The sequence below is a fragment of the Ambystoma mexicanum genome, chromosome 8 (assembly GCF_040938575.1).
Source record: "Ambystoma mexicanum isolate Mex_15411 chromosome 8, UKY_AmexF1_1, whole genome shotgun sequence".
NCBI lineage: Eukaryota > Metazoa > Chordata > Amphibia > Caudata > Ambystomatidae > Ambystoma > Ambystoma mexicanum.
Window position 1 is genome coordinate 405,117,082 of NC_090929.1, and position 16,249 is coordinate 405,133,330.

Consider the following 16,249-nt stretch of genomic DNA (forward strand, 5'->3'; position numbering starts at 1 on the left):
GAGCAGTGGGAAGGAGGTCCAGAGCAGTGGCAAGGAGAGGAGAGTGAGCCAAACAGGGGCAGACAGCACAACAGGACTTCACATCCTAGCTGGTCTACAACATTCAAAATGGCCCTAACCCAGGTCAGATTGGTCACCCAGTTATGACATCCAGATGAAACCATATGGGGGTACCTTTTGCAGAGTTCATACTGGGTTACTGGAAAACACTGCACTGAAGTGGGCAGCAAATCGACTCGCACAGCATAGCAGCCACACCCACAGTGCCTGTCACCACTTTGGTGCCATCACTGGCCAAGATGGACCATTCCAATCTGGGAGGTGCCAGGAGACACCAACCAGACCAGCCCATTGTCTCAGTGCTCAGCTTCGGCATCCTCTGCCTTGGCATCATGCCTGTGTACCACACCACCATTGCTGTGCTGGCTCCACAGCCCCTCTACGTCTTCAGAGGAGAGGATGCACCGTTCCTTCCCATGGATAAGAGAATGGCAAATGTGGCTCTATGGGCTCTTCACATGTATTAGAACGGGGTGATCTGTAGTGCTGTTGGGTCAATTCCTATGAAGCACATTGATGCTTTTTGCTCATATTACAAATTGTTTTCTATAAGTTTGTGAGAAACGTATTAACGCTTCTACGGATTACTTGGCACTTTATCATAGAAAAAGAGGTACGGGCGCCCCTCTGCGAGAACAAACACATCCTAATGACCTGTTCTATTGGAAGGTGCCCACTCGAGAATCTGCAGCCACATTTTAGCTCTGTACCTTTCACAAAAAAGGAATATCAATTTGCATATCGGTCTTTGTCCCGCCCACTTGAGCAGCAGTCCAGCAACCAAATGCTAGGAAATCCTCCCTTGAACAAGAGTACCAACAGCAACCCCAGACACGTGTTTCGGCCTAGTCAGGCCTCATCAGCACTGGTTGTAATGCATTTGACAAATGAAATATTGAACATCAATTATTGTATATAATCTTTTCATTTGAGATTTTATAGTGCCAAGAAACCATGCAGGTGGCAACAGTGCGTGGTATAAGAACCTTTAACATAACATTCTATTTATAGACAGGCAGAAATATAATAAAATACATAACGGGCAACAAGCCGCGTTAGAATACGGAGATGAGACACAATCTATGCCTGCCCTTACCAATAAAGGGAACAGAATTGGGTACAATTGAATGTAGGCATTAGGCCAGTGCTGTATTTGAAGCGGCTTTCGAAAGGGCATCAGTTCTTCAACACGTATGTATTTCCGGAATACAAATGTAGATTTCCTGTGTGGTGCTTAATGCTTCCTTCGGTCTGCCTCAAAGCACTGTAGGGTAAAAAGGGGACAGAGGAGAGCGGAATGGACGGGAACACAAGGATGTGAAGTTGAAAGCAAAATCTAGACTGACCTAGAAAAGAAACTGGGTCTCTCAGTGGGTTCCAAAATTGGTAGGGAGCACAGTGAGAAGAGAACCAAGATGGGTGGGCCTAGCTATGCAGTTTTCTCCCTGCAACCCAACAGTGTCAGCAGGTGGGATCTGTGTTCCCAGGCGCTCTCCCAGATTAATGCATTCACCCCGAGTCCAGCATTACAGAGGGAGAGAGGGGAAGAGCTTGGTGCACTTCAAGTGCCTACACCCACATTTCCTTAGGCAGAATATCCAGGTTATAGCCATTTTGTACTCGAAACAAAAAACAATCCCAAAAATTGTAATTTTTAAATATACCGCAAAATATTTTAAATGCCTCTAAAAGTGCACCAACAATATTGTTTTACCCATCTGCCACTCAAATCCTTGTCAATTTGTGCCATCCAGTACCAACAGAACCAGTGCTCGACACACACATCATTAATTCAAAGGATCTCCCATTGCAAGCAATTGTTTCCAATCTGGACTCGCAATAAGGGCACTGGAAATGGAATTCTGTAAGTTTAGTTACTTATAGGTATTTTATGCAAGAATGTGGGTAGATAGCGTTGATATGGAATTATCAATCCATTCTACTCTCTCTGGGAGTGGCCTTAGATGTAGATACTAACATGCTGGACCATGAAGTACCCCCAGAATGTGGAGAAAACAAGGGGACATGGAAGGGAGTTGTGGCAAGTAACCTGATGCAGGGAAAACCACCTGAAAGATTAGAGGATGTGCAACGAATGTTAAAATGCGTGGCTGATTCGCTTGTGCAGGGAACATGAACTCTAAAATGACCTACCTCACCGATTTCCTGGAGCACACGGGGTGTTAGCCACCTATTTGGAGCGAAGGACTCTTTGAGCCTCCTGACAGAGAGTCTTATATTCTTATTGAAAGTAATATGGTTGGACTCCAACATGCTATGGGGAGAGGAGGCAGTATTGAGGCTTAATTGCAGGTGTTGCCTACCAGCTACAATCTAAGAGTTGATTGTGGTGTTAGGAGTGAATATATGTTGGCAGTGGAAGTTATGGGAATTGATGGTGATGAAGCGTCTCGTGCCCTGTGTGTGTGAACATCTATAACCCCCTGGGACGAAAACATGCGTGATGACATATTGGACGAACTTGGCGAATTGTTGGCAAAATGGGTCAATGGAGACAATGGAGAATCTATTTTCATAGCTGGTGACTTAAATTGTCACTGCGTCTGCCTTGAGGAGTGTATGGAATATGAAAATGTGGGAAAGAAAAGTGTTATGCTTAAAGTTAATCCCAATCACGAGGGAGTAAAGTGGATGAATTGTATGACCAAATCGGAGCTAATAATGCTGAATGGCAGAGTAAAAGGTGATTCCCCTGGTAAATTAATATGGAGGCGTGGGAAAAAGAAAGCTACACTGAATAATGATAATGCTGAATGGCAGTGTAAAAGGGGATTCCCCGGGTAAATTCACATGGAGGCGGGGGAAAAAGAAAGCTACACTGGATTATAATAATGCTGAATGGCAGAGTAAAACGGTTATTCTTGTAAATATACATGGAGGCGGGGGAAAAAGAAAGCTACACTGGATTATATCTTTACAAAGCTCAAGCCATTACCGATAGTACAGAGCCTGAATATTAGGACCACCCACTTTAGCGATCATGCAATAGTGAATCTCACTTTAATTTACGGAAAGGATAGAAATGGAATTCACAAAATGGCTGTGGTGGACGTCAACCACGCAGGGAGTTCTATAAAATGGCCATTGAAAAACGTAGAGAAAGCTAGGATTTATCTGGGTAAGATGTCCTTCTGTCTGTCTGAATTTGAATGTTTAAATGCTGAGGAAATGGAGGACTGGTTCCTAAGCTTCTCCCAACAGTGTGCGCTCCACACGCATAATGTCGCAATAGCCAATGGGAAAAAAGAGTTCGAATATGATACAGCAAGAAGGGACTGCATAACTATGCAGCAACAGATCCGTATGGAAAAACCACACAAAGAAAGCCACTGTAAATACTGGAGTAAAACAAAAGCTATCAAAAATAAATAGCACAACTCGGTTCGCTGGTGGAAGCCTGTGGGCAAACGAGCAGGATTGTATTTTATTTATTTTTGTATTTATAGCATCGCGCCAAACCTTCAGGGGACCAGTTACAGTAAGTGTGAGGTGACAGTTTTCATCCAGTTACATAAGAGAGAAAGTTGGCGTAATGCATATTAGTACCCGGCGAGAGTCGAGCAGAATGCAACACGCATTCTGATTGGCTCTCGCCGGGTCCTTACCCGGCCGAGAATCCTTCGATTCTCGGCCGGGACTCCAGCTGCCTTGTCCTCGGCGGGTGGGAGTGGCAGCCCCTCAGCCAGTGAGGAGCCTCGAAGCGGGGCCAACCCCGCTCCGAGCCTCCCCACGGCTGAGAGGCTGCCTCCGCCCCCCGCTGGGGACTCGGGTACGTTTTTTTTTTTTTTTCCCTTCCCTCCCTCCTCCCTACCCCACCCCACCCCACTTACCTTCTTGCTTCTGCGTCCCTGGTGGGGGAGGATGGCAGAGGTGAGTTTATTTATTTATTTATTTTTCTCCCCCCCTTCCGCTCCCTCCCGCCCTCCCAACCCCACTTACCTTCTGCTTCTTTTTTTTGCAGGAGTGTCCGCTCCCGAAGGCCGCCATGGAAAGAGAAAACAGACTTCCGTTTTCCCTTTCCCGGCGGCCATTTTCTTGGTCGTTTTTTTTTTCTTTCTGTCCCGAAACGCCGCCGCTTTTCGGGACAGAAAAAAATGCTTTTAGTGCCCCGGTCACGCATATAATGCGGGCCGGGGTACTAATAGCAATATGACCCTTGCGGCGGGGGCATTACAGACTCTGGTAATGCCCCGGGGCCTTCGTTAAGGCCCTTGCTTCGCTCGGGCCTATAACTATGGGCCCCCGGGGCATTCCCTGAGTCGGTAATGCCCCCACCGCTCGGGTCATATTGCTTAAGTATAAAACAACCGGGCCTGATGGTATGGGGGTCTACATTAGGCATACAACACATGAAAGTCAAATGAGGGTAATGCATAGACCAACACAGCCACGCCTCATGGTACGATGGCTGCATCAGATATGCAAGTACTGTTAGGTAACATTGGTAGAGGTGCGTGGTTTGGTAGGCTGCACATAAAGGTGAAGGGGGATGCATCCGGTAGGTGTGCAGCCAAGATGTGTAGCAAATCCCGCAAGCGTCTGCGAGGTCGAGACTGGAGTGAAGAATAGTCTGTCGTGGTCTGCTGGTGGCAGTGCTAAGGAGGGTCAGAGGTAGGAGGGAATGCACGAGTAAAGGTTAAAGACAAACGATCATGAGGTCCTAGACATTGTGAACGTGCAAGAGCTGAGCAGAAGGAAGGTGAGTGAGCGGAGGGAGGTAAACTGAAACGACACGTACAGAGGGTCGATAGCTATGAGGAGGAGCAAACAAGCACAAATGTCAATCGGGTGAAGGCCTGCAGCCTGGGAAATCATCTTCTCAGGAACTGAAGGGCTACGTCAGGCAGAGTAGTCATAGTCGTTATTATGTTCTGCAGGTGTAGAAGGTGTGTAGGAGGAGGCATAGGAGAAGAGAGTAATCCGCATGATGCAAAATGTAAGTGAGCAACAGTCCGAGCAGAAGGGCAGAGGAGGGCCGCCTACCTTGTATGATACTCGTTGAGAGCTGACTCGGGGGCCAAGAACTAGGCACCTGGTGCCGACCACAGCCGGACAAGGCTAGACAAGAAAACGGCCTTAAAACTTAGATGGTGGGCCAGCGCAGCCTGCCGGCAAGGGGACATACCCATAACTGCATGATTCCGACCAATCGGATCACGTAGGGTTGCGGGCTCCAGGTAGCCTGCCTCAATGGTCGGGGGTAAAGATTCTGCCATCTTGGAAGGTCCGGGGCTCTGGTGGTGTAGGTGGAATTAAGGCAGCTGTCTCTTCCTTCACTGTTGCAGGGTGTTGATAGCAGAGAATGGTGAGGGCACTTTGTTCCAGTGACTCAAGATCTGTTTGGCAAATCCTGAGTGATGCGAAAGGGAAAAAGAAGTGCGCACTCATAAATCCATTAGATGAGGCACAGTAGTGTGGGCATATCGCTTCACATTTTACAGGGAAACAACAAAGGAAGAAAACACTGAGTACATATATGTAGCAGATCCATCATTCATTATAGATCAGGAGGAAATATTAAATCGAATAAGGTGGTTAAAATCCTCCAGAGCACCAGCCCGAAATGGGCTCCCAAATGTAGTCCTCAAACAAGAACCAGCCTTTTGGGCAAGTATTATGAAGTTGCTATTTGATAAGGTTGTTGATGCTGGAGTGGTACCCATTTCTTCGAGAACCTCGATTACAGTACCAGTATATCAAAAAGGTGACTCTATGGACCCACAAAAGTATCGAATGTTGTCCATGTTGGACACCTCTGGTAAGATCTTTGCGGCCTGTCTACTAACCAGATTACAGAGATGGGTGCAAGATAAAGGCTTACTGGATAGGTTCCAATCTGGCTTCACACCGGGCTGTGACACAGTACAAAACCTGAGAGTGATGGACCATCTAGTGGGAAAAATATCTAGTTCTGAGGGCCCAGGCTTTTACGTGGTCTCTATTGATTTTTATGCACCGTTTGATTCAATCAGCCAACAGAAATGATGGCAAAAAAATTTGAGAAGCGTAACTGTCCAGCATATCTGCTTCATTTTGTAAAGATGTTACATGCAGACACTTCTGTATGAATGCGTTTGAATGGAAGTGGTGCCATTACCAACCCTATAGAAGTCAACAACGGGGTGAAGCAGGGCTGTGTTCTGGCGCCACTCCTATTCAATTTGTATTTAGCTGACTTGCCTAAGGTCTTGTGGAAAGCTAACGGTTGCCCTCCCAGAGTAGGTAAACACAAGTGTTCTGTTCTGGTGATACTGGATCATACTTGTTCTGGTATCTCCAAAGTAGTAAAGAAGTTATGGGAGTATGCCAGAGAGACACACCTGCACATAAATAAGAGTAACACCAATGTAATGTTTTTCTGTAAAAGACTAAGAAGCAGGTTATGATTATGTGTTGAGGAAGAGATTGCTCTCTATGTTGAAAAATATAAATACCTGGGAATAAAATTTGAAAGAAGCAGGGGTTATGATGACTCTATACAACAGCGCATATTAAGAGCAGCGCAACTGATGGGTCTAATATGGCAAATTGTAAGAAATTCAGGTGGCTTTGCTCTGGAGGGTGCTAGGCGTTTATATTGCCAATGTTTCGGGCCAGCCTTATTATACGGATTAGATATATATATATTTATTAATTTTTAGCTCACGATCAGAAATTATGCTGGGTTGCATGTAATGGGGGGAACATTCTGGCAGAAAATGATGGGCTTGCCGGTTTGTTTCCCAATGGCCACCATTCTATGGGAATTGGGCCTTTATATCATTGGCAACAATGATAAAGAGGAAATTAGCATCAATGTACATTAAGACCATGAATGACCAAAATAGCCAATTGCTTCAAAGTTGTATGGTCAAAGGGGCAAATATGAGGAAAAGGTGCTTACATTGTTCATGAAAGTAGAGTGGACCGCAGACTGGCGAATAACAGATTATCAGAATAAAAGATCTCTTAATGAAAAGATGGAGTTGTGGGACTGGTGAACCTTGCACACATTGAGCTACCTTAAAGAGTTCGACATGTGTAGGAAATATGGGCTATACGTTCAAGTGTGCACAAGCATCCTTATCATTATGCCCCTCTATTCATCTGCATAGATTAATTCTATTACTGCGTATGAAGCGATTGCCGTAATTGTCAGTATTGGAGCCTGCCTTGAAAATTCCCCAGTCTGAACAGTGTTGTAGAATTTGAGTCGCCCACGACACTGGAGTCGGAAAGGCTTTCATCCTTCATCTTAGTGACCAGGTAATGAACTAGGTGCGATCAAAAGTTCTACATTTTGGCAACGATGCATGAATACGGACAGTTTAGCACAGTTTAGCTTTCACCGGTCAATATGTAGGATTTGGTTGGTGGCACTGAAACACCTGAAGTCATGAGGCTCAAGGTATACCAACTGATTGATTTAGACATGCACCGGAAAGAAACCTATGGTCTTACTTGATTATCTTTGTACTTAAGATTTATGTTTTGGTAATTTTTATTGAAATGTAATGATATGTAATGAAATGTATTATCTGTCAGTATGTTTGTTATTTCTAATGTATGTGTAATGTGTATACTAAAACTCAATAAATTAAATGAGTATTTCAATTAAGCATGAATGCTACAAAAATGTACTTATTTGTGCCACAATGTATTCGTTTTCTTGCCGCGAAATCTGAAAATCAATGCCAAATTATCCTGTGGGGCATGCTTACGTTGGGAGGGTTCCTAGGAGGGCTTCGCGTTCGAGGGAGTTTGCCCATCCTGGGTTGTTAAGGCTCAGGCTCCTAGAGGTCATTATCCCAGGGTGACCAGCCCTACGCATCAGCTCGTGAGGCTTGCCCCATGTTGCTTGGATGACTGCTTCGGAGAGCCTACACTAGAGAGAGGATTGTGCCTCACGATGGCTGTGGTTGCGTTCGGTAGTTCTAGGGGTGCATGGAGGATGCAGGATGCAGAACCCTGATGTTTTCCTTTAGGTCTGAATCTTGCTGTGCCAGTGGAGGGTGGCAAATAGTTTCCAAGGCTGCCAGTTGCAGGGGGAGGATTAGGACCAAATTGTTTGCGGTGGGAGATAAGAGGGATCCCATGATTTTAAGAGACAATCAAGAAACTCAAAAGCAGACAGATACATTGCTCTTTGTTTGCAGGGAAACAGGGAATATTGCCAAAGTTGAACAAAAAGAAATAACAAATAGTACTTTGGCTGTACAGCCAGGCTTACAAAGGACCTAATTGTCCTTTTATTGGCTGTCTTCAATCGTAAAATCAGATTTAGTAGGACAGTTATTTCTTAGAGATGTTTAACAATTTCAGATGTGTTTCCTCCTGGTGAGGCTTTAAAACAAAGGAGTTTTTCTCAAGCGATATTGCCGCCAGACAAATCTCACCACTCTTCTTCGAAAGAAATGGGAGTGATAGGAGACAAGATGCGTAACCAACCTGGAAGCATCACTGTATGGCAAGTCATGAAATCCGAGAACAAAGCATATATAAGACACGTTTCCTCATAACTTCTCACAGCTAATTGGTACACCCTAAGGCAATTGTAAACAAGGGGCCAGTCAACGTGGGAGCCAGACAAACAAAAGGGACCAACATATACTTCTTCAGTTGACCCTGACAACATTGCTGGTAGAAGGCTAATTCAGAGCGATGCTCATAGGCTTGCCAGGCAATTCAATATCTGTGGTGGCGGAATGCATCTATGCCGACGTATTTATTATAAGCATGTTAAGAGGCATTAAAGGAAGGGATAGAGGGTGAAGAAATCACCAAGAGGGACATGGGAGGCCTGTAAGAAAGAGTCGGTAGAAACCAGATTTTCAAAGTATAATTGAAGAGGTTTCCAGATCCCCTTGGATCCCTCACAGGTGCTTTTTTTCCTGGACAAGACTGCCAATCCACATCTCATTAAGGTGATCCATGGCAACATTTGCCGGATTGAGCCGACATTTGTCATGCACTTTTTCAAGTGGATATGACAATTGTTAAGGTGCTTTATCGGAGAACGTCAGCACGTTTCTTCAGACTGGGGACGAGTATCATCCAAATCTTTATCTGAAAAAGGGAGTATTTAGGTGCAGTAAAAGCACATATGTGCCCCACAATTAAAATTGGGTTGTTGCTTGACTCTCTGCAGCCTACAGGGTGTCCAGCGAGTCTGATGCATGACTTAGATATTTGCCTAGGACACTGATGCAGGCAGCTCCCACAACAAGCAGTTCTGCCACATAAGACAATGTTGCCTACTCTAGTTCTAGACCTAGGCCAGTCATGCAATTCGATTGGACCTTCGTGAAATAGCCTTTGCACTTGTTTCTCGTAGATTCAGGAAGCCAACATGACTGCAGTGCAGTGCTTGGACGATGACATTCTCCGGGATTGCACCTACCGGCTCCGCTGCTTTATGTGCACAATCTCTAAGCTGCATAAATGTCAAAAACTCAATACGGTGAAGGACAAATTCACGTATAGGTTCCTGGGTTGTAAGGCATAAGACCTCATTTTGAGTGTGTGGTAATGGTAAAAAGGGCGGCATTTCGGAACACCACAAGATTTACAGTTTCACCATCTTATGGGTGTTAGAAAACCATCTGTCGAAAGTAAACTGCTTGACATGGACGTAAATCCTCCAGAAACATCATCATTAAAGTTGGATGCTGCATTACTGCATGCAGACATTCCACCTAGCCCCTATGGAGTACAATAATGGAGAATAACACAAACTTGCAATTATGTAGATCTAATACATGTACTGCCAGCGGTAATGGTAATCAAGTTTGATGTTATTAACACTGCTAACACCACCAATCATTTCCATTTGCATTTTGTGCTATACTAATGTAAATAATGTGGCACTCATACCCCGTTCCAGGGACTGGAACTGAGGATAGCAGCCCGGCAGCCCAAGTTATCATCCCAAGCGAAGCAAGAGTGGATAACGGGGGCTCTGGACAGTTATCCCCTGTTCCATCCCCTGCAATGGAGGATGAAGGCCATTAGCACCATTCCCAAAGCGGGAACCCAGGATCCTAAAAAAAAGATTTTTCTTCCTACACGGATTCCTGCGCTATCCAGCTCTAGGAAGGAAACTCCTTTTCCAAGATGGCCACCATGGAAAGGGAAGGCGGGTCTCCATAGAGAGCCCATTTTCCCTTTCCATGGCAGCCTGCAGCATGCAAAGAGAGAACTCTATAACCGTATTACCACAAGAACATTTTTTTCCCTTTCAAACCTATCCCACTTTTGAATAACTTTACCACATAGCCGGTCCCAGGAGGACATAGCTGCTTCAACCCCATTTGTCGTCCCTCGTGGTCAGGGCCAGCAACCAGATTGTCCGGATCATGACCTTATGCCATGACCCGGACAATCTGGTTACTGGCTATACCTCAGTCACCAAAGGTATATCACTATTTTTTGCACCTACTTTATGACATTGTTGAAAAATAAAACACAGGCACATTTGCAAAATCATGCTTTAAGGTCCTTGCCTATGCTCCTTACACGGGTTTGCTGGATATCCGCCCATGTTTTATTTTTATTAAAGTGTCAAAATGTATGAACATACAATAGTCATATAACTTAGCCACCACTTGACAAAATCCATTCAGACTTTACACAAGCATTCAAGGTTGGGTCTATAATCTTTTTGAAAACGTTTGTCCACATTCATCAAAGGGCAACAAAGTTATAGGCCATCTAATGATGTTGAGACCCCCTTTAATTTAGCCCCCTCTTGACAAAATCCCACCAAACTTTACAAAAACATGTGTATATATAGATTTAAGATCTTTTTGCAAACTTGTGTGTAGATTTGTCAAATGGCACCACATTTATAAGCCTTTAAAATATTTTGGGACCCCCCATCTAATTTTGTTCTCTCTTGACAAAACAGCTCCCCACTTTCCAAAACAATTTAGAATCAGGTGTAGAATAACATTCCAAAGTTTCATGCAGTTTCATTGAGTGGCGCCAAAGCTATAAGCCACCCAAAAACTGCTTTTCACCAACCCTGTAATGCAGAAATGGGCATAGATGTCCCCGAACATCTGAAGTGTTCGTGAACATCAAAGGACTGTACCTGAACATCCGGACTGTTTGCGGACTTCGGGGATGAAAAACACAATTTTTTTGCCTTCTTACGTCCATATCCCATCCTCATCACCCCTTACCTCCCCATAGATTGTTTGGTAAATTTGACAAGTACAATGTTGTGTTTTTTTAATATGTTTTTACCACGATGTTGGCGGACACCGGCAGCTGGCCGTGAATCCAACATGGTGGGCGTTTCCAAAAATCAAACGCACTTCACACTTGTCACCATCCAATCAGTGGAAGCGTCCGATGTGCGTGGACATCACGTCACCCTCTAGACCAATTGGACGCCCGTCCGAGGACCGAAAAGGGAAGAGAGTCCACGGACCAAATCCAGATACCACATTTTTTTAACCTACTTTTTCCCTGTTTTAAAGAAAACTACTGGACAGATTAACACCAAATGTACAAAAGCATGCTTTCGGAACCAAGCCGCCACTCCTGCCGCATATTTAGTGAAAATCCATCCAGCGGCCTGGGCTGTGGACGTGAACAAAATATTTCTTCCATTGCTTCTATGGAAAAAAATGAAATTTTGGGACACCCTCTACAACTTTGCCCCCCACCCCACCCTTGATGAAACCTCACCAAACTTGCCAGACTGGGTCGTATACTTTTTTGCAAAGTTTGGTAAGGATTCTTACAGGGGGAGCATAGTTGTAAGCTGCCCAAAAAGTGCTCTCCCTATGAGTTGAGCAACTTAACCATAACTACAGGTTCGCTACCGCAGGTTCTGAAATATATGGTCTGCATTGGGACTGGGCATGAACACAGCCCCTGCTTCTCCTCTCAACCCCTTCTGTCCTAACCTAAGTGTCGGGCGAGGAACCGTCATCTTGGGAGCAAGCAGGATGGCCCTTGGATCAAATCCCAGTGATGTCTGAATGAGTATATATGGTTTAAGCTTACCAATGCTTTAAAGTGGGAGCGTTTCTAAAATTGAAATGAGCAGCAAGCCTACTTTGCACTATGTAGTGTTTTATGCATATTGTTACTTTTTCACAGACATTTTTTCCAAATATCATTTGTTGTCTTCGATGTTATGCAAAGCATCCTCATTTGCAATATTTGCCCTCTTTCCCTTTCTTAAAGGGGTATTTCAAAAAAGATTAATGAACATGGTTATTCTAGATTTTCAATAGTATGCGTTCCTCAAGACAAGTGCAACATTCTCATTATGACATCACAATATACGGAAAAGTTATAATTAGAAATGAATATTATAACATTTGAAATGTCCGAGTTTGCAAAGTTAGCACAATATAATTTCCTTTTTAATAGCTTCTTCAGCCAAAATACAAACCATTTTGCCTCTCAAAATGTCCTTCGCTCTTGGAGAAGGTTGCGCCCAGACTAAAAACAAATATCTGTTTCTTCTATGAGCCCTAAGGCAATGTTGTTTAATAGATACACATAGTGAGAGAGAGTAGGAGAGATGGAGAGAGAGGGATGGACAAAGAAAGACAGACGCACACACACATAGGGAAAGAGAGATACAGAGAGAAAGGGAGAGAGGGGGGCACTGATGGAAGAAGGGAAGGAAGGAGGGAGGGAGGGAGGGAGGGAAGAAAGGAGGGAGGAAAGTAAAGAAGGGAGGGGAGAGGAAGGGAGGGAGCGTGAGAGCAATGGAGGGAGATTGGTAGAGAGACAACCAGACAAGTGTGTGTGTGTGTGTGTGTGTGTATATATAGTAGGCTGCACTGATACAGAGTGAACAGCAAGATTCCACTAACAGAAGAAGAGGTAGAGACATAGACTGCATGGACGCAGAGACTGCACCGACAGAGGTAGCTGGTGAGAACATAACCGAATGCACTGAGAGTGAGTGAAAACAAAGTGACCCAGACAATGTGACTCTCTCGCCAACAGAGACAGAACCACATAGGGAGAGACACAGAGCGACAGATAAAGAAAAAGGGCAGAGGGAGAACTAGATTGGCATATAATACACTGGGTACTTCTAGTATTGCCAGAAAAAAATGTGGATTCTCCGTGGAACACCACAAAAGAAAAAGCTTGTTTTGAGCCATGCATACATGTAAAGGTTGCGTTGTCAGTAAAACATCAATAAACAGCCAGTCATGGGCAAATACCTGAAGCAACCATTTATTGCAGTAGTAAAAGGTGCTGCACATCGTATTTACAAAATAATGTATGACCTTGTATTCACGCCACACTCTATAAAAAATCGATATGGACATGCATGATGGAAGACCCGAATTTCAATTCACTCTTCGAGATTGATATCCGTCTTCTGTTTGCAGGTGGACCTGAGTCACGTTTATGGAGACACGCTGGATCGTCAGCATGTTCTGAGACTTTTTAAAGATGGAAAGATGAAGTATCAGGTAAAAGACTGTTTTCATTCTTTATATACTTTGAGCGCACGCTGACGTAGCACTAATGCAATGTTATATTTCAAAAGTTTTCAAAAGTTTCTCCTCTGGTATCATCAGTGGTGTTTTGTGTCATTTGTTGGCTAGTTAACTGTACTGCATTGACTGCTTTCTGGTAAATATTTAACCGTGAGACTTCCTCTGCCACCCTAAACCAGTGGAGTATTCAGAGTTCCATCGTTGAACCTCTCCTCTTCTCTCTTTACACCTCCTTTATCTCCTCTGCTACCATTTATCTACTGAGGACCCTCACATGGCCTTCTGCTGCCCTTCCTTCACTACTGAGTTGTCTTTCTGCCATCTGCCCCTGTCTGGTAAACTCCCACAAGGCTATCTGCTAACCAGCTGAATACACTGTTAAAGTCAACCCTTCACTGCCTCTGTCCCCAGATCCACTTCCTGAATATCCACAAGATTCCGCCTCGCCTTACCTTGTGTTCCTCTGAAGCATTGATGTTTCCTCTTGCCCTCAGCAGGCTGGACTCCTGTGGCAGGCTTCCTATGGAACTCGCCCTCTTTCCCATGTTGCTCCTAAATAAAGTTCACAGAAAAGATTAGGCAATACACAACTGCGTAAAAGCTACTAGCAGCTAACAAAGAACCCAAGACTAGGTCCAGTTCGTAGAACCAAGCCCAAAACGTTTTTTTACTGTGGGTTGGACTCGAGTCTATTCATATGAATAAACTGTAACGCTCACCTGATTCCCACGGAGGCGCTGATCCCGGCTGGGCTGCTATCGTTTCTTCAATTGAGAAGCGTAGAGCTCGGACGACTCTCAGGACTGGGCTTCCTCTTATCGAATGTCTGACTTGCAGGGTAAGTTTTCTGCAGGTGGAAGAAAAAGGGTTAATCACCGTTTGATGGGATTCCTTCTCCCACCAATCGCCAGTTTCTCCCACAGCCTAGCTTTCTGCTTGTCTCAGCGAGCTCTCACCTTAGGCGTATAAATGCTGAGCTCTCCATCCTGCGTCTGGTGCAGGGGTGCGTGGATTCCAGTTACGTCACTGGATGAGTTCAGTGTTGAGGCTCAAGTCTTTTGCGGCCTTGGTTGCGGCACTGGTGCTGGGATGCCGAAGAGCGATGTCGCCGTTACTGCACGAGCGGATGCCTGTAAGTATACTGTAGTCTTTAGGCTTTAAAAGATGGACACCTCAATAATGTCCCTTTTCCTTTGTTTCAGGCCTCGGGATGCTGTGGCGTAGTTTTCCGTTGCCGCTGCACGCAAGTATAATGTTCGTTGGCCACTTTTAATGGCACCTCTAATAATGTCCTTTTTCTAGTTTTCAGGTGCCGGGATGCTGCGGGCTTTATATCCGTTGCCACTGCACGTGCCGGTGCACTTAAGTATAATGATCGTTGGCCGCTTTTACGCGTGCAAAAACTGGTAAGTTAAGATGAATGCGACTGCCTTCACCCGAACCCCGAACCCCTTTTTAATGATGTCCTTTGCCTTTCAGGTGCAGAGAAGCTGCCGAAGAGAAGGCCGCGGTTAGCTCAGTTGCAATCACGGATGGATCAGGTAAGCGGGCGCGGCTGCGAGCGAGTTGCACTTTTCTAACCTTATGTTTATTCTTTGCAGGTTTTGCCGGTGACTGGATTCCGGGATCTGGTAAGTATTGTTCTGTGTCTTTCTTCATCCACAGGTTGCTGCGCGGAAGCTGAAGATGACTCTGGACCTGGAATGCAGGAGCCGACTCGGTGAGCGTCCTGCTGCTGCTGCAGAATAACGCAAAGCACGTGTTTTCCATCGGGCGTGGTTTAAATAGCAGAGAAGTGCTTCCAGTGTGTGTTCTTCCACCGGTTCCACCCAGGTAAGAAAAGAGTTCCTGAATGGAGGGAATAGTTCCTCCCAGCCCTGATGACTGGGGACTTCAACCAGACTGGATTGTTCTGGGTAAATATGCAGCATGGTCTGCCTCAGGTAAGTCCACCCAAGCATTATTACACTGTTTATCAATATGAGCCCGGCGCCTATGGCGCCGGGACTGAAACCCTTCATGAGCCTGGCGCCAAAGGCGCCAGGACACGGTCCAAAGGGCCCCTGTAGGGGTCTGCTGGGTCTGGAGTAGTGGAAGACGGGTCTGCTTCCGAGGGCGCTGGACCAGTCCTGGCCGCTCGGGAGTAGCGCCCATGACCTAAACCCACAGTTGTTAGCTGCTAATAGCTTTTACACAGTTGTGTGTTGCCTAATCTTTTGTGTGAACATTAATTACTAAGGGCAATACCCTGTCAATTTGTAGAAATTGCCCTATTGTTTGTTTATAACCCTCCTAAATAAAGGACAGGACTTTGCAATCTACACACTCTGCAGCCTCCTGCACTGATCGCTTCCATTGGGGAATCCTTGCCATGCATCATCATTACTACTTCTAATTGCTTCTTTTCATTATCAAAGCCATTCATGGGACACCCCACCCTCCTCCCCCAATCCTCTTATCTAGCTAATACTATCCTGCACTACTGTCCACACTACACTCTGCAATCCCAAACCCGCCTCAATCCCCATCAGCCCTTCCCACACCCTGCGCTCTTGGCTTCTGCTCCTTTACCCTTCTTGCACCCTAGCATGGAACTTCCTCCCCGCTGAGATCAAGAGGATAACTACAGCTCAGGCCTTGTTCATTTTAAATCTCTGCACCCTGGTGGGAGCACCTTCGTCCTAGCCAATTGCACATATTGCATTATC

At 45.2% G+C, this 16,249-nt stretch overlaps 1 protein-coding gene across 1 annotated transcript in view; it reads left to right on the forward strand.

Moving 5' to 3' along the window:
- Window positions 1-16,249, forward strand: part of LOC138471995 (prostaglandin G/H synthase 1-like) — a 633,283-nt gene that overhangs the window by 547,946 nt on the left and 69,088 nt on the right. The window contains exon 7 of the mRNA XM_069609901.1: window positions 13,431-13,514. Coding sequence (XP_069466002.1) covers window positions 13,431-13,514 — 84 coding nt within the window. The remainder of the gene's footprint in view (window positions 1-13,430; window positions 13,515-16,249) is intronic.